Below are 19,018 nucleotides of genomic sequence, written 5' to 3'. Positions count from 1 at the left end.
TGCTTGGTGACAGTGGGAAGGAAGAACTCTCTCAGGAGGACCAACCTTCTGCCTCACTGGCCGGGGGTGATGAGAGGGAGATGACAGAATTGAGAAAAGGAGTTTGTCACTTTTCCAGCATGAACACACAACAGAATCAGCACCTGCTTACAGTTAGACTTAATGTGTTGTCTGGATATAGGTTATATTGTATGACCCGACTGGAACGCTAAATGCCAAAAAATTACATCCAGAAGCAAAAGTACACTGGACAGGCTGGGGGATTGCCAGTTTCCTAAATTGGACATCATAGACAGATAAAACAGATGAAAGTTATTTAAGGAAAATTTTCACAAAAGGCCAAACACTGGCTTTTTATGCATAAGAGGGCTATAATGACAGCGCCTACCATAAGAGCACTTCACAGGAGGGTCTGTTTTACATTTATCAGTCTATTCTCTGCATAATGTGACCTTTCCCATCCCCCAAAGTACTGCAGCACTGGTCCCGCCTCCAGTACAAACCTCCCAGTATGTCTTCATTATCAACAGCAAGGTATTGCTCCTTAAGAACAGATAAAAGAAGAAACAGAGGAGGGCAGGATAAAAAGACGTTTTGGAAAAAACAAGGCAAACTTTTACAGACAGAGCGAAAAAGAGGAAGGCGGACAAGACAGCTAAAGGGGGGGAAGTTAAACAAGGCAAAAAAATAAGGATTCTTAAAAAAAAAGAAGACGAAATCAGAGGTGAAGTGTGGGAAAAGAGAGGGAGGAGAGAAAAGGAGAGTGGTGACTTGCTTAAAAGTAGCAGAGAAATAAAGACGTGAAGCAAGACAGGGAAAGGGGGGGAAAGAGGAGCGCAGAGAAACGAGAAACAAGAAAGAACGAGAAACTGAGTGTGACATACTATCAGACAGCTGGCCTGGCAAACACAGGTAAGACAAATAGTTTCTTCCTGTCTTGTTTTGTTTGAAATGTTCCATGAAATCGTTTGAGCACCAGAAAGACACGGTAACGAAAGTATAACACAGACATCTGAGGCTCAGAGACCTGGATCACTGATGTATGAGAAATTTCAAAATGCTTTTTATGATCGTTTTTCCTCAATCCTGTTTCAAGTCACAAACAAGATTTTGGCCATAGTCATCCTTTATGAGCTTGTTAAAAAATCCTTCAAATGTCGTCTCCCATGTACCAATTGTTTTAGCAGGATTTCCCCAGCTGTGGCCTATAAAATACAATGGGCACAACACAGTTACATAGTTGAAATCAAAATCTTAAACCAATAACGAGAAACAAATTAGTCATTGTTCAAGCTCAGTTGTCAATGTGTTTGATTTATTTTGTGATGTGACTTAGAGTTTCAGACCACTAATGCTAAATTATTACGAAAATACTGACGCTGATCAAGTCGTCACTGGTAACTGAGGACCGAATTAGATCTTCACACGTGTTCATAGTAAGATCTGTAGCGAAGTATAACTGAAACAACAAGAGCAGTTTTCCCGATTGTTTTCCGGTAGAGCGCCAGTGTTCTCAGGGCTCCATCTATCGACTATACCGTATTGTTCCATTATTGGCAGCTGTCAGGTATCATCGTTCCGAGACATTCACTGAAATGAATAATAATAAAAAATAATAATAATCAATGCTTCTTGTATTTACATTAAAAGTCTTTTTGAAATGTCAGTAGAACCTCCAAAGGAACAGCACATCAGCAGATTGCTGACTGAATATGTAAAACTGCGCAGGGGTCTGAGTCTGAGCTGCTGGGATAGCGTAAAGGATCAATTTCTCCAGTTCATTTCCCCTTTTAAATACATTACGTTAATAGCCCTATAGAATATGTATGCATAACAGTTCACATGTATAATGAAATATACAGTCTTTTCATTGTATGTATATAAATATTTTTGTTATTATTATTATTTATTATATTATGTTTGATTATATGTTAAAAAATAAATATTATTATTACAAAATATTAAACTGAATTTTTGCAACCTGCAGAGTGTACTAATATTTTAAGAACACATTCTGAAACTGATGATCGTGCTCAGAACATTAAAAGAGTGAATATAAATATGTGTGTCTCAGCGCTTGCATATGTTTTTAACATAATTTCTCCTACCTTTATTTCTACGGTTGTTAAATAGAGAAAAAAAACACATTATAATTTATTATTTGAGTTAATCATATTAGAAATATTAATTAAAAAATGGCACCTAATAATTAGTATGTTAAAAAACTATAAACAATCAATGCAAGTTAAAGCCAGTGCCATCTGGGATCCTGTGTGACAGTACATGATGTTTATTGTGATGGACCGACGTATTGCATGCTTTGCTTTTTTTACTTAAAATAAACACTTTGTAAGAGTTTCAGTTTTGTTTTGGATACAAAGTATTGACTAGTGATTGTTAAGCACTCGCTAGCAACAGTGGACGCTGTCTGGTGCGACCTTCCCAATATAGTGAATATTCATACACTTCACAACAGGCAAAGATATTACTTATAGAAACAAAGATGAATTGAAAATATTAAGAAAAAGCTTCTTTTTTTCTCTCTCTCTCTTTTTGTGTTGTCCATGTATAATCCCAGGAGAATAGGATTATTTCAAGGTTAGGGATTAAAGATCTCATGCAAAGTCTTTTCAATAGGAGAAGATTTCCTAACACAATTACAAGGAATAAAAGTTATATTTTGTCTTTATTTAAATGTTTCTATACTATGATCAAATAAAACTGAGAAGAGCCTAATCGCTTATTCGTCTCTGTCATGTCTAGGAACTCTTTTGCAGTTTTGCACAAGGTGGCAGGTTGTTATAAATGTATGACAAATCAAACACACTTTATTTGTAATACATTTCTTGCTTTGTGGATCTGCTACCAGAAAGTGCTGTAATCTACCACTTAATATAGTCCTCAATAAATACATTTTTCCTTCCTATTTTAGTGGCGGTCGCTAAAGACAGACTTACACGTAGTTTGTTTTGGTCTTTTCTTTAAGCTTAGTCTTACTTAAAAAACAGGAGCAACAGTCATTCAGTAATGTTGAGTACATTCTTGTGCTGCCAAACATTTGAATAATTAGCCATCTTCAAACAGGTTTATAGCTGCTGATTAGTTTTAATAAGCACACAGAAGCAGTCGTCAGAATTTTCTCATAGACACTTTCGCTGGATATGGTTTTCTGGTTGGTCTGCTTTCTCTTACTGTGTCTTTACATACCTTGACCTAATAGAGCAGCAGGAGATGGAAAAAAAATACTACCTGTGTCTGTTCTCTGGTTTCTTAGACATCTTACTGACAATTAAGACAGTATTATTAGCTGGCAATAATGTTGGAAATATTTATTTTCAGTTGGTGTGCTGCAGAACATGAAAACATGTATAAAATGTGCGATGTAACAGCACATCAGTTAAATCTTTACCATCAGGTAACGAGTTTATATTACAATTTTTAAGTTTTCTGTTTCAAATTTGTGACTTTCTCTTTCTCTCTCTCTCTCTCTCTCGCTCCATAACTATGTCTTCAAGCATGCTGTAACAGAACAGAAATCAAGACATGTTAGGTCTTAATTTAGCAGTCGTGCAGTTACTGTCAATATGCTATGGTGGGAATGTAATAAAGTTGGTATTTACTTTGTAAAATGAAACTCCTGTTGCTTTTTAAACTCACGGGTATGTGATATGTGAAACGTGAAATATCAGCAGTTGGCTTGGCTACAGTGCTTTAATATGCTGGATTTCATGATGGGAAAAAAAATAGTAGGATCTTATTATAAAAATCCTTGAAGGTCTGATATATTGTAGTATTTTCATTTTAAGATATTTAAATTCTAAAGGAAGATCAGAAGATGTTGTTCACTTTTCCAAACACTTTGCCATTTAGAATAATTTACATCTACCTGTGGAACAACTAACAGATAAAAGGCACGCAGTGCAAAGTAGCCCCAGATGGTAGATGATAGATGAGACACAGACATTAAAACTACTGTCTGGCTGATTTATCCTCCTGAAGTCATACCCCAAATCTGCCAGAAGCCTCTCGTCTTCTCTTTTAAAGCTGCCTCACACACACTGATGAGAGAGATAAAACGCTCTCAGTTCCCAGATTTCTGGGTCCGAACACAAACAAAAGGTTGAGCCACACTAGTATTATTCAGCAGCTGACCTTTGAGCTTTGGCCTTTTTAAGAGTTGTTTCTTGGAACATAGGAGAGCCTGAACTTTGTTATGAGGTCTGCTGGGGATTTTTCTTTTACTCTTGTTCTTTTCTATGTTTTATAGAAGTGATATCTAGAAACAAAACTTTTCAGGTATTACAATGTCCACGTGTGGGGGACAGGTAATCAAAATACTGTAAAACCTATAAAACTGTGGATTTAAATGAATTTTATTCACTTTTTAAAAAGTAAAGGATTTTGCAGTATTTAGTGATTTTCATTTACATTCAGCTTTTGAAGTTAACACTAATTTCAGATACAGTCCTTATGATTTTATCTAATCCATATTTGATTATTTGCAACATTAGTCACGCTGCAAAAATGAAGTAGCTTACTTTTGAATACTCTTTGCATCACATCTTTGAAAATCGAAATAAACTGAACTTCACATTTGGTGCCCCACCTTTATGTTTTGTCAGTATTTGATTCTCATGAAAGGCTGGCAGATTTTAGTACTAACAAATATAACCTTTTCATTTTCAACTGGAAAATCAGCTGAAATGTGAAACGGCATTTAATAGTTCCCCACAGACTTCCCCAGAGGTGTGTCTCAGCGAAAACCTCAGGAGCGTTCTTATGAACACATTCATTAATACTCCATGTCATTGCTGTTTAAATGTTTGTTTTTTATTATTATTATTGAGTTATTAGAACATTTCTGTGTAATCAGATTTTCATCAGCATGTTTCCAGCTGTATCAGACAACAGTGTTCGGCTTTAATGAGCCCACTGTGCTTGTAAAAATGGGAACGCTGTGGAGGTTTGATGCACATATTTTAGTGAACGTGAGAATTTGAAACAGACTGAACATACGAACCAGCAGTGTGAAAGTGAAGAATGCTGCAGGAAAGGGCTGGAAAGTTTCTCTGAGCATTTGATGAAAAACTGGTTTGATGTTGGAATCAATAATTAAAGGTATACTTTCCACCCTTCATAAAGGCACAAGACGCATTCCTCTTTTCATGGTTATAGTTGATGAGCGTTAAAAATATTCCATTTAAAAGGATATTTGTTCTCAATATCCCTTCACACTTGAAAATATTATTATGACCTCAGCATGGTCTGTGCCCGCAGTAACAAAAACACACAGATGACTGCCTACAGCAGCTCTAAAAATAAATAAATAAAAAACATGGAAGCTTGCACTTCTTTTTTTTTTCCCTAATTTTTTTTTAAACATTGGACAACATAATTTTTTCTTCTGAGTAAACGTTAACAAGAGCAGTGACAAAAAAGGTTTTTGGTACAAAAACAAAGAGGAAGTCTATTTCTAATATAAGTTTATCTCAAGGTAACACTATAAAATAAACTTGGTGATGTGCTTCCTAAAGTAAGGGTAATATACAAAAAATAAACAAAAAATAAAAATGACATATGTTATATACTGTGGCATTTTTTTGCAACCTAATAGTTGATGACAGATAATCCAAAGACAAATATTTTATATTCCAGTAACGTTCAGATTTTGAAACCTGAAAAACATATTTAGAAGCTGGAGCTCCTAGAAAATGTAACAATAGAAAAGAAAAACAAAACAAAATAGTAAAACAGTTGCAGTTCAGGGCAACTTAGACAAGCGCAGAAACCATTTTAATCTAAAATTATCTCTCTTTTGGATTCTGGCGCTTGGACAGTCAGAGCAAATCCATCTGGTAAAAAAATCAAACTCAAGGATAAGGATTATGAAAAGTATGAGAAACACATCACAGAACACACACACAAAACGCTGCTGGCCTTAAAGAGTTGTTTTTGAAGGCACTGACCTTCCTTTATCCCTGAAACATGATAAACGTTTGTCTGTGTTTAAGACTGAGGCTAAAAGTTTGATTTTTATTGGCACATTGAAAGGACATTTTTTTAGGGTTATTTGAAGCTAATATTTCATTTAAAAACTGAATGGGTGAACTTTCTCTCTACGTGTTGTAATGGATAAGAAAAATATTGGGTGGATTTTCTTTTCTCTTTAAAGCAAAAGAAAACATTCAAATGAAAATTCTTTTGTAAAAATTCTTGTGTAAAAATATAAATATAATTTCAACAAATGTGATTTCTTGCTCAGTGCTGATACTGACAGTTTTTGATGTTGTCCATTTAGCCATTGATGGTATTGACACTTTTTGTAATTAAAAAATACAAATAAATGGATATTTGTTTTCTGAAAAAGTCAGCTTTATTTCTTTGAATAGAAAAAAAAACTCTGTTTATGCTTCCCTGCTGTTTGGTTCCTTTTGTTTAAAAAAAAAGTTATTTAAAAAAAGAAGAAGAAAAATAAGAAAAAAGGCACAAAGGGCTGTGTGCGAAAAACAGAGCCAACAGCCTCTGCAACAGAGCAGATCAATTTAAAAGGGAACCCTGTGAGTTTATTGCTGACTTCCATGGTGATGGAAATTACTGAAAATTATTTCAAAATGAGAACCAGGCCACTGGGATACTGTGCTGTTATTCTTCCCTCAGCTTCACCACAATTTCCTAACCATGTGTCTTCAAAAAATATGAGTGAGTGAGTCTGTGTGGGTGTGAGTGTGTGTGTTTGAACAGACAACTCTCAGAGAAGGATCCTTGAACTGATTTCTCTGAGGTGAAGGTCAGATGTTTTGTCTTGGTGTGGCCAGAAAAAAACATCTCACCATCTTTGATGTGAGAACTGTTCGTGAGCTGATGGTCTGGTTAAATTAAGTTGATTTTCACTGTTTTTTTTTTACAGGCAAAAGTTCCACCACATGCGGATCTTATAGAGCATATTATCACTAATAGATCCAACTTCCTACAATTCAGATTCTACGTGGTTACATTTCATTTTCTTTTATTTGTAACGACGATTTTTACACCTGCATGAAATAACCAGTTATTTAAGGACACATAAGCTGAACAAGATACCACCTGGTTTGCCTACTTTCTTTATATCCATCCATCCATCTATTATTTTCTGCTTATCCAATTCAGGCTCCCACGGGGGAGATTCAGCTGTGGTAGGGCGAAAACATTCTTTATGTCACGCATTACATGTGTACCTAGTGCAGCTGAACCACAGAAAACGTGATTATCAGAGGAGAACAGAAAGAAGAACACATTTATTTTCCTCTAAAAAAACACTGTAGTGTTATAATGACATAATTTGAGCTCGTTATCCAAAACCTCAAATTATTGGATTAGCTTGGAGAGTTTTATTCAAAGTGTAGCTGGAATTGGAAACAATCTGAACCTTGCCTTATTTTTATCCTCATATTTTCTTTATCTCAATTAACTTAATGCACAGTTTTTCTGGTTTTAGATTCCCTTTTTTCTTTGGCTATTTATAATAATATGTTGGTATTATTGTAAAAGAAACCTCTTCTTTTGTGTATTTGAGAGAACATGAAGGGTGTACGACTGATAAGATAAGCCATTCCTGTGTGCCTCTCTTAGTGTGCATTTTTTTCTACGCAGCTAAGCCTTTCAGTCTTAACATGCACTTACAAACACACGTCTAATCGTGTAGAGGGAACGTGATGGCAGAAGAAATGTGCTTCTTGTCAAGGTGCAAAACCTTGTGTTCAAGGGTCACCTTAGTGGTACGTAAATTACATAATTTACTCAGTATGTGACACGGCAGCGAGGTCAAGAGGGTTTTTCTGAGCAACTATAATGCTGTAATTTCTCCAACTATGACACAAAAAAGAAAAAAAAAACTTACTTCAGGTATGAATGTGTGCATCTCATGGTGTGTGAATTTGGGATCTTTTTTGAAAAATGTTCATCATGAAGTGGTATTGGTGCATATGTGGTCAAAAGATGAACCAAAATCTTTGCTTTTTTAATTATAAAAGACCATCTAAGGCAGAAAATTGAGTTTAGGCATCAACAAAAAACAAAAACTTTTTTTCTAGCCACATTAAGGTATGACAGTAATATAACAGTAATTGTTAGTTGACTGATGTGCAAGTCAAAAGTGAACTGACATAGTTAGGACTACTTTACTGTAATATAATCAGTCAAATACTATTGAAACGTTAGTTATATGTTACTCTACCTTAAGCTACAAATCATCTGGGATGATGTAACATTTCTAGCAACAGAATACTGTGCTGATATGATTCTTTCTTCGTCCTGCACACAAGGCATCAATTATGAGGTGCACGTGTGTTTAAGAAGCAAAAGGAGAGAGAAAACAGTGGGCATGGGCCTGTTGAGGTGGGGGTAATCTTTGTAGATCTCTGAGTAAGCAAATTAGTTTATGGCTAGGCAGGAAACCCTGGATTCTCTGAGTGTCTAGTATGACAGTTTTGACAGCGATGACATCTGTGTCTTTTAACACAGATGTTATGTCCCTGAAGTAGAGATGTGCCACAAAATTAGAAGATAAATAGAAGTGTGCAAAGCCAAATGGAAAACCATCTCACAGCTGAATGAAAACTCACTCAAACACAGGTCCGTTTAGGAGGTGGGAAGTAACAAAGTGCAAATATTCTTTATTGTGTTTAGGTAGAATTTTCAGGTATCTGTAGTTTACTCCCTACATTTTAACACAAATACCTGTGCTTTCCATTGCTTATATTTTCAAAATAGACTCCATATAAAAGGCTTAACGCATTTGATAAGAGTTATTATGTCACATCTGTACATGTCTTCACAAGATTTGAACCTAAGTGGAGGAACTAATAACAGAAGCTAACAGCTACAAAAGAGGAAAATGAAGTAGTATTTTTTTTTAAAGTTTTTTTTTGTTTTTTAAATGGCAGGAAATTTCAAATGCAGCAGCTCATTTCAGCTCAACAAATATGAGCAAACACACAAACTGTTTCTGTGTTGTTTGGACTGTAATCCTTCTGGTAGTGAGATAACGTCATTCAGAGAGGACAAAAAAATGAGAGGACTGCTCAGTAACATTTGATGGTCGGAATTAAATGACATCAAGTACAACGCGTATCAAATCAAATTTAAGGTGATTTACTGACTGAATTCCACCTTCATAACAGCTTTCTAGTGCCTAAAGGTGGGAAATCAGTCATCATGTAATGCCTGCTTATAACTTGATAAATTCAGTTGTGTCACAATCCACCAGGAAACATGGGAGTAGCAGCAGCAGGACATGTCAGCTGCTCAAAGTGCGTATACTGGAGCTTTTCAATAAGAATTATTCTTATTTATTTATGAGTTTATCTAAATTCTTTTCCCAATGCTCAAGTGCAACATCTTATCCTAGAGTACCCCCCACCTGCCAAATATCAATTTAATGCATGACTCTGATTATTTTTCTGTTTAGAAATAGAGCCAAAGGTTACAATGTAGAGAAAAGCAAATAGAGCACATTTTCTCTGCTGTTCTACAAACCAGATGTTCAAGCTGAGAAATTTCTTTAAAATTAGAATTTAGGTTGTAAAGCTGCCATTCCCGTGCACCAGTTGACTGGTTGATCCAGAACTCTCAAAAATACTAATTATTATTTTTTTTAATGTTTTTATTAAAAACATCTTAGGAATAGAATCCACAATCTAAACTACATAAACAGCAGTAATAAAGATTTGGCATTCTGCAACATGATATTGCAACATGAAAGGTAAATTTTAAAGGAGCTTTCCATTCAGCACCACATGACAAATATATCAGATGACCAGAATTAAAGGCCATTAATTTGTTTGTTTATCTGTTCATTCATTAATTCATTCACTGATTTGTATTTATGCATTTTTCAAGAAAATTTTTTTTTGTGTCCTATGGATATATCATAATTGCCTTTTTTTTTAAATTGGTGGAGCTTGTCATAGGAGAGAGTTAGACTGTGTTTAGGTGAACTACTTTCACAAAAATCTCTTAAAGATCATGTTCGTTGATTTGTGGTGTTTCCACTGCATGCTGAATTTGGCTGTAAACATACCTCCTTTTTTCTATTTTTAATACACATGACTTTTGAATGACTTATTTCAGGAGTTCTCTCTAGAGGTGTTTCATCAAGTAATCCTTGTAGTTCATGGAGTTGAAAATGTTGATGTATTCTGTTGGTATATTTATGAAATTCGAGGCTTTTTGTCATGACTTGGATCATGAATAATCATTGGATTATTACGTAGCTTTCACCTCACATTTAACCTTACAAGATGAGGGGTGTAACTTTTAGCTTTTCTATTTTCTAACTCTTCAGATGTTGAGCAAGAGAGTGAGTGAAAGAGAAATACAACATTAGACATGGATTTTCTCTGTATGTATTATTGTAGGGCCTGCCTTACAATATAAGCTCCTTGAGGCGATTGTTGTTGTGATTTGGCATGTGTATAAATAAAATTGAATTTAGTTTAATTGGATGAGCTGAGTTGGGAAAGGAAAAAAAATCCCTTTCCACATAAATGATTACCTTTGCAATAAACAATTATTTGCTGATTTGATGATAACAAAAATATATAAACAAAATGTCTTAAGAAGTCATTAGACCTACTTCATACTGAAATATGCTCCTAAAGTTTTATGAAATTTGTATCACCCTTGTCTTGGCCTACAAATCACCTTTTAGGATTTTTTTCTAAGAACAAAATACTGCCGTGAGAGAAAAAAAGACTTTGCACTTCATATTTTGCCTGCACATCTGTACATATTTTTTGTTGATTGTTAACCTTCCCTCTGCATTTACTGTCATCATTTCACCTCTTTAAATCAGTCCGCTTTGAAATGTCTCAATGCACTATAATGTGGTTTCCAAAACCTCATGAGAAGCAGCATCCATGATCCTCAGCTGACGTGCTAAAGTCTATCCAGATGCAGGAAAGGAGCCATATTAAGGTGGTTTTAGGTGCTTTTTGACTTAGTGTATGTGTTTGGCATTCCTTTTATGTTTGTCCTGCTTTCAAAGGAAATGCTTAGCTCTTAACGTTGTACTCAATTTAAAATTAATTTTTATCAGATCTGTGGGAGAAGGTGCTAAAATGTGTTTTTATTATATCACGGTGATTATGGTCACCTTTGAATTCACGCCAAGTCCACCTGGCATGAGTTGCGAACGACTCAGATCTTCTTTGTCAAAAATGCTTGTGTATATCTTATTGTTTAAGTTGATTTAGTTGTTTGTTTATTCCACATATTTTGGCTAGTTACAAAATGAGTATTCAGGAATTTGAGTTGGCAAGGGTCGTTTTTCAACCCTTACTCCTTTGAGAGATTAAATCATTTTGCAGCTGCTGTTTGGGAAGGGAATGCAAGAAAAGGATTAGGATGAACATTAGCAGACCTCCTCTTGATAATGAATGCAAGTCACTTTACTGTAAGACCTCTTAAAGTATAACTTAATATATACTGATGGTAAATTCAGTGCCATCAATGTCTAATAGAAATCCACATTTGTGGGTAAAAGCATGGATTATCTGGATTGAAGCAAAGGAAAGTGATTTCACCTATTTTATTTGAGCTTAATGTTTCCAAAAATGTCAGCACACTGTAAAATATTAATAAGTGACAAATTTTTTTATTTTTTTTGTGTTTTAAAAACATGTCTACCGAGTCTTGAATTTGACGCCAGCAGCATTTAATTGCAATTAAAAGTGGAGAAGTTGTGCAATGCAGAGAACATCTGGTGGAACATCTGCCAACTAATCTGGCAAATTAGTAACATGAGTATTAAACATGGGTATTAAAAGAGCATCTCAGAGAGTGTTTCAGAAGTAAAGATGGGGTGCGGTTTGCCACTCTGTGAAAGACTGTGTGGTCAAATAGTTCAATAATGTAAAAATAACATTTCTCATCATAAAATTGCCAAGAATTTAGGGGCCCTCACGAAGCACAGCATTAAAAACAGACACCATTCTGTAGTGAAAACCATTGTCAGTGAACACATTTTGTCACCACATCCACATATGTCAGTTAAACCTTTACCATGCAAAAAAAAAAAGTTATAAGCTGGGCCTGGACTATTTTAAGCTGGACTGACGCAAGGTGGAAAACCATCCTGTGATAGTTAATTACAATCAATTTTGTAATTATATTTGGAAATTGTATTGGAAATAGGAAATATGCCCCAACTTGTTTAATTTATATTAAATAATAATAAAAATGATGATGCTTTTCAAAACAGGTTTTTAAATCAGGTTAACCACCATGTGATGGAGAATTAAATTGAAATAAACTACTAGCAGTCAGTACAAAAACAACCTGATATTAAAGGCAAGTCCCCTATAAAAAAAACTGCTATAAAACTGTGTTTTTAAAACTATTTTGGTTTGGTCTCTGAACATATGGGATTTATACAGCCTAGGCTATTTAAGTCAAGGCAGAATCAGCTGGAAGAGTTCTTGAGTCTGTGATGAATAAAACTATCAGCTGAGCTTTGCGTTTCAGCTTCTACAAAAGTTTATTTTTCACTGGTTGGCTCAGCTTTGATACTACAGGAGGATGTGGTTTTGAGGATGCTGGATACAATAATACTATCCAGAGTCTTGAACAATATTTCAAGCATATGTTATAGGAGCCATGTCTTTTAAAGCACAGAGGTGAACTACAGTGGTGAGGGTATTGAAATTTCTTGTTCAGTTGCCAAAGGAAGGAGTAACTGGGATGGTGCACAGAATTTGGTTGGTGTTTTCCATTTATGGTATGGATTTCATTTGCAGAAAAAAATAAAAAGGCAATCTCAAATTAAGAATAACATGCATAAAATAAAATTCATGAGACTGTTTGGGATTTTGGATTTTTTGAGGATAGATTTCACAATTTAGATTTGTTTTGGTTGTGTGACACTGATATGATTACATATAATAATAATAATAATAATAATAATGACAATAATGATAATAATAATAATAATAATAATAATAATAATAATAATAATAATAATGTCATATTGCAATACTGGTCATTTTTACATTTCTAGTCATCCAAAATTAAAAGCCAGAAAAAGGTGTAACATACAACTATAATGTACAAAAACTTTAAAAATAAGTATGAACAAAACAACAAAATTCAGTCTAGGTTTATTTTATGTATACTTTTAAAGCACTGTGTAAAAGTACTGTTAACATTCATAATTTCCTTGTTTCTTCCTTTTTCCTCATCAAATATTTGCATGCAAGTTATTTTTACAGCCTTTCCCTGAAAACAAAATAGACACTGCTCACACCAAACCTTTAGAAATGTACAAACTGTGATATTTAAGTCCAGATAATGATCACAATGAAAAGTAAAAGAAAAACATAGAGCCCGACTAAACCTTCTCACTGACCTCAAAGTAGTAATCCTTCCCAACAGTTCAAATTACACTCCCCACCAGAGCTGTTGCTTTCTGTGCAGAGTGTATCTATGATGTTATTTATATTAATTAGTATTTGATCAGTATGAAAAATACAGCAAAACCTTTTGTACAGACAGAAAAACATTGTTTTGGAATGTAAAATGTGTATTTGTTGCTAATCTGAAACACACTGAAATACAATAACAGAGTAAAAACCTCCTACTCAGCTGAAGCCTTTCTGTGTGGAGCCTTTTTTTTTTTTTTTGCTGAGCCTGTGTAGCTTTCCCTAAGGCTATCTGGTTACTTCCCATAGTCCAAAGACATGCTTCTGAAGCTAACTGCTGATTCGAAATTCACCTGTCTAGTGTTAGACAGACTGCTTGACCAAAAATTCAGTTGTTGCTGGAATAGCTGAAATCCCCCCGATCCTAAATAAGAAAATTGATTACTGGTTCTCTGTAGATTATCCTGACTGCACTCAGCTGAAATGTCAAAAGTGACCAGGTGGAGTGCAACTCAGTGCTCAGTAACAACAGGATGCAGAAAATACTAAAAGCAGTCACCAAAACTGAAGCAGTCTACCCGAGAGTCAAAGTGACCATTCACTTTTTTACGCACGTTTTAAGCTTTAATAAAATTTAGATGGATAACTTATTTTTAAAAAAATATCACTGAACCATTGTCACAATTGTTTATTTTCTAAAAAATGGAAGGAGAAAAAAACCCATTGACTGTGCTTGAAATATTTGCATTTCATTGTAGGAGCTTATAAGGATTGCCTTGTGTTTCAAAGAACAGCATCATTTTTGAGCTACTTTCATTTCATTTTTCTTTTCTGTCTGTTTTTACTTTGTGTGCAGACAAACTGATAAAGCAGAGAATAAAGTAAACAGATTTATCACAGTAAAACATGGTATTAAATATAATATCTTAAATATAAATATCTTTCATTAACAAATATGATGAGAAAGCTTATTTGAAGTTAAAACACTTCTCATCAGGCCAATTTACTGTTTTTCTAGTGATGTTTTTAAAATGTAGTTATTGTTTTCAAATTACAGATAAACAGATGTGCTGTTTATCTTTTTTTTTTTTTCTTTTTTTTTTTGCCTGTCCGGATTTGGCCCTTTTGCTATTAGAATTATTGTCTGAAGGCGAAGAAAGATGCATGTAATGATCTGCTAGAGGGTGTGGGGGGGCCACTGCCCCGTCCTCCAGGGCATGAAGCAGGTATGGAGGAGATCAAGACTCCAGACATCCAGAGGCCCTCAGAACACAAGAGACCAAGGAAGACCAACAGAGGGGCAGCCACGCCACTGTCCCAGAAAGAGCTGAGGAGAGTCCCAGATGAGGGGTCACTCAGCAGCCGTGGAGCAGAAGCCAGGGGGGGTTGCAGTGACGTGCCCGTGAGCTCCGCCGGCAGCCAGCTGTGCCTGAGTGACCGAGCCCCAGGCCAAGAGGCTGAGGGCACCCCACCCCCGAAGTGGCCCGAGCGAGCCCCAGGCTCCAGGCCCCGACAAGCAGCCACCAAGGAGTGAGCCGGTGTGTACCCGGACGCCCATCCCCAGACACAAAAAAACACCAATGCACCGATGTCTGAGGGCGTCTGCCACTGGCAGGGGAAGTGGTGGGGGGAGATAGGCCTCCATACCTTGGAGGGCCTGAGATGTCCCCAGAGAGGTGGCATCTGATACCCAACCTGACATATAGACACAGACATACAGGCACACACAGATACAAACATCCATTCCCACCCTCATGCTCTCATATGCACTTACTCAACACTCACCCAACGTGGAGACAGACATAAAGAAACACTGTACACACAATCACACTCCCCAAGCGTACTCTAAGCCCCAGGTCTAGGTACCCTTGCCCCTGGAGGGGGAAACTGCACCCAGACCCAGGTGGTGTTACCCTTTTCCCTGGGGTGGAGAGAAGCAGACTGCCCCGGCTTGGCAGCAGCAGGGAGGCCCCACATTCCAGACCCCAATCGGACGGCCAACTCCTCCTCTCAGCCCTCCCACTCCAGCAGGCCGCAGAGAACGGGGGTGTGTGAAGACTCCAAACCTCCCTCCGCCCGCTCATATGTAGTGTTGATGCATGTGTGTTCTAAGGTGCATTTAAAATCCAGGAGGGCATGGTGCTACCTGCCAGAGAGCAGCAGGTAAGCGCATAGTCCCTCCTGCTAGCCCTCAATGTCTACATGTATTTAAAATTGAGAGGTGGGCAACGACGCCAGGGGTGAGGTGTACACCCTGATGGTAACTTGGATTCCGTGTAGCGTGCCCACCCCCAAGATCCTATATGTATGTGTTATGAGAGTGTGAGTAATGTGAATGTCTAAGTTGTGAGATAAAATTGAGGCACAGGCAGCCAGAACGGGACAGAGGGGGGGATGCCTCCCCTGCACCCTGGTGACACATCTTTACCCCAAGGCCCTGCATGTGTGGGTGATTGTGGTGGAGCGGGAAAAGGGATACTCTGCAACCCGCCAGGGAAAGGGGGGGCCCAGGCCCCATTGGACTGGGGCCTAGTTTGGCAGCGCCACCTTGCCCCGCAGAGCCCAGGACAGTCCACCCGACCCCACCACAGAGAAAACTGCACCCACCTCGTCATCCACTCATCTTCCAGACTACACAAGACAATAGATGCCCAGGCTGATATCTTCCTCCACTTCTCCTATATCTCCCCCTCCTGCAGAGTGAGTTCCTGATGTGCTGTTTATCTAACAGACATCCATTACTTGTTTTTGTTTTCACAGAAAGATGCACATCTCACTGCTGCTAAGTTGCTTTCTTCTGGCTGCGACAGACTACTTCCTCGGCTGCGCCCACATGATCCCAGATGAGAGACTCTCCACCAGCAGAGTTTCTGCATCTAATGCTTTGTCTCAAAATCTAGAAATAGACTCACCCCCTGTGGTTATTGTAGGTAAGTTTGAAAGGATCATCATGTATCATGTATCATGCTGATGACACTTTTCTTTTCTAACACATTTTCTAATAATTGCAATTCTTAATTTTCTCTTCCAGAGTTACCAAAATCTGCAAAGAAGAGCAAGAAACCAAAGAAACAGAAAAAGGTTGTTGCAAAAAATTATTATTATTATTATTATTAATAATAATAATAATAATAATAATAATATAATACCATGGTATTGATATAATACTGGGTTCCATTACCTTTTATCATATAGCGTCATTATATTATAGTATATTATATTATAGTTTTTCATTTAATATACTAGTTTTTAAAGTGAAGTAATGAAAATGAAAACTGTCTACCCTACACAAGTGAACTTGCTATGGAAACTATGTTTAATTGTGTAATTTAGTTGATCAAATCAATTTTGAATACAGTTAAAACAACCAAATTAAAATTAAAGAATTCAATAATTAAAAGAAAGATTTATAACAACATATTACATATGAAACGTTTTATAATATACCATGATTTGATTACTATTATTAACTGAACAAGCTGGACTGAATGTTGCAACCGGTGACTATATGTGTCAGTGATCAAACCATACAACCAATCAAGGCATGTCAGTATTTAGAGTGACCTTTTAAATTGACCGTATGAAAGAACAGTGAGAACAGTGCCCGCATCCAGAGAATCAAAGGTGGACAAGAGCAAGGGAACTCTTATCACACCCTCTTGCTTGTGGAAAAGGAGAAAGGAAAAAACTTACTGGCAAAGATGCTTTTCCTCTCATGCATTCTTCTGTGCAGAAATGTACCCTGTGTGGTTTTCTGTTGGCAGTCAGGATGCAGTTCTTTTCTCTTGCCTCAGGTCCTTGTGCCTGGCTTTTATAAACACACTTAATAAATGCCACAATTCTCAGTCAAAACACTCAGTAACATAATATCATTAATAGTGCTTGTTGTTGGTTTTTTTGTAATAGAATAGAATAGAATACCTTTTATTGTCACTATGCACATGTGCAATGAGACTCAGAGCAACTCCTACTCTGTGCAGGCATGTAGAAAAAAGGGGGGTAAGCTGCACAGTTCAGCAACTCCATAAACATATTGTTTCTAATTTTTTAGAGCAACCTGTTTTAAAAATATGATTTTCTGTGTTATAACTTCTTCTTCTTCTCTCTCTCTCCTTTTCTTTCAGAACAAATATGGTGTGAAGAAGCGGCCTCCTCCTCCTGCCAACTGTATTTCCCTGTGGGGAAGCTGTAAATCTCAAGGCACCGTGTGCTGTGATTATTGTGCTTTCTGCCAGTGTCGACTGTTCAGAACTGTTTGTTACTGCCGAATGGGTAACCCTCGCTGCTGAATAGCCACCGGCAGCCTAACCCAGTTCCAGGCTAAGAGAACAAATGTTTATGCTCCAGCAAACCACTTGCAATGAACACCATGAGAGGTTAATCACTCCTCCCCCTTGGTTTATAATTTTCCCTAAAATTCACTGCATGAAAGCACTTTATCACAGAGGATTGCACCACAGGGAACTTTCCTAAACTCTTACAGGGTGTGATGCTTACAGCACTGCTAGGAAACTCTCAAATAAAAGTTATAAAGCAAGTTTTTATTGTACTTTGAGCTTTCAGCATGCATAAAAACAATTTAAATTCTCCATAAATAATCAATTTATTTTTTCACATGAATACATGACTGCAACAGTATACTTAAAAACGGTTGTATTTTTTACTAAGCTTTCTAAGGATTAAATGTTTGTAATGTTAAAGCAATTATTTGGGAAAAAAAAGTATTGTTTCTGTTCTATTTAGCGCACAGTCTACAAAATCATGCCTGTTTTCTGAAATGAAGGTGTATGAATTTGCATTTACAAGTAAATTAATAAAAAAGTGACTAAATCCTAAATTTGATTTATTTGAGTTCATGTCTTTGGGGTGTATAGACAGAAATGTCTACATTTTTTCTTACTGACTCAAAAGGGCTAAGTGTATTTGCAAACAGGACAATACTGGTTGTTGGACACGTTTTATTATCAAACTTTTTAAAAATGTACTATACTGAGCTGTATGTACAATGGTCTCAACCTACTGTTCACTTCAATTCAATTCAGTTTTATTTATATATAAATAAATCACAAAAGTCACCTCAAAGCGTTGTATATGGTAAAAACCCTACAATCTTTTTTTAATAAAATTGTGTGATGAATTGAAAAATATATATATATATATTTAGTTCAATTAAATCTTATTTAAAACAAAGCCCAGGTTTCTCCAGAAGCATTTTCTCTTCACCAGCATATCATTATGCTAAACTGATTGTTTAATCAGTGTTTTATTATCATCTGTGCTTTGTTACTGAGGGAAATAAATTCAGTGGTGGAGTCCTTCCCCAGTTTTAAATTACCGCCTGTTGGGCAAGAATTAAAGATATTTCCAGGGACCTTTATGTTGTGATTTCCAAGTAATTGCTACATTATGATAAACACATGACTTTTCACATTCCCTTTGGAGATGACTAATAAGGAATATTGAGATGTTAGTAATAACTGCTGTCGTGTGATGATTGATTACAAGGGAGTGTCAGCCTGGATGATCTGGAAGGAAAATCTGGCCCAAAGAAGTAAACAGGGGGAAAAAAAGCATCTCCTCCCTGAACCTCCAATGAATCAAAAGTGACCACAGCTGGTCCTGGC

General features: G+C 36.4%; 1 protein-coding gene across 1 annotated transcript; it reads left to right on the top strand.

Moving 5' to 3' along the window:
- Positions 1 to 516: 516 nt before the first annotated feature.
- Positions 517 to 18,476, top strand: asip1 (agouti signaling protein 1). The gene is made up of 4 exons (XM_040003841.1): positions 517 to 912; positions 16,155 to 16,324; positions 16,426 to 16,475; positions 17,519 to 18,476. The coding sequence occupies exons 2-4, from the start codon at positions 16,159 to 16,161 to the stop codon at positions 17,681 to 17,683; spliced, it is 381 nt and encodes a 126-aa protein (XP_039859775.1). The 5' UTR covers positions 517 to 912; positions 16,155 to 16,158; the 3' UTR covers positions 17,684 to 18,476.
- The last annotated feature ends 542 nt before the right edge of the window (positions 18,477 to 19,018 follow it).

Source organism: Simochromis diagramma, unplaced genomic scaffold, assembly GCF_900408965.1.
Source record: "Simochromis diagramma unplaced genomic scaffold, fSimDia1.1 OVJJ01000320.1, whole genome shotgun sequence".
NCBI lineage: Eukaryota > Metazoa > Chordata > Actinopteri > Cichliformes > Cichlidae > Simochromis > Simochromis diagramma.
The sequence above is the reverse complement of the archived record's forward strand: the minus strand, read 5'-3'. Positions and strand labels throughout refer to the sequence as shown.

Excerpts from the sequence above, each read along its gene's own strand:
- asip1 (XM_040003841.1), top strand. The coding sequence starts at position 16,159 with ATGCACATCTCACTGCTGCTAAGTTGCTTTCTTCTGGCTGCGACAGAC. Across the intron at positions 16,325-16,425 it reads ACCCCCTGTGGTTATTGTAG|AGTTACCAAAATCTGCAAAG; the intron begins GTAAGTTTGAAA and ends TTTCTCTTCCAG. Across the intron at positions 16,476-17,518 it reads AACCAAAGAAACAGAAAAAG|AACAAATATGGTGTGAAGAA; the intron begins GTTGTTGCAAAA and ends CTTTTCTTTCAG.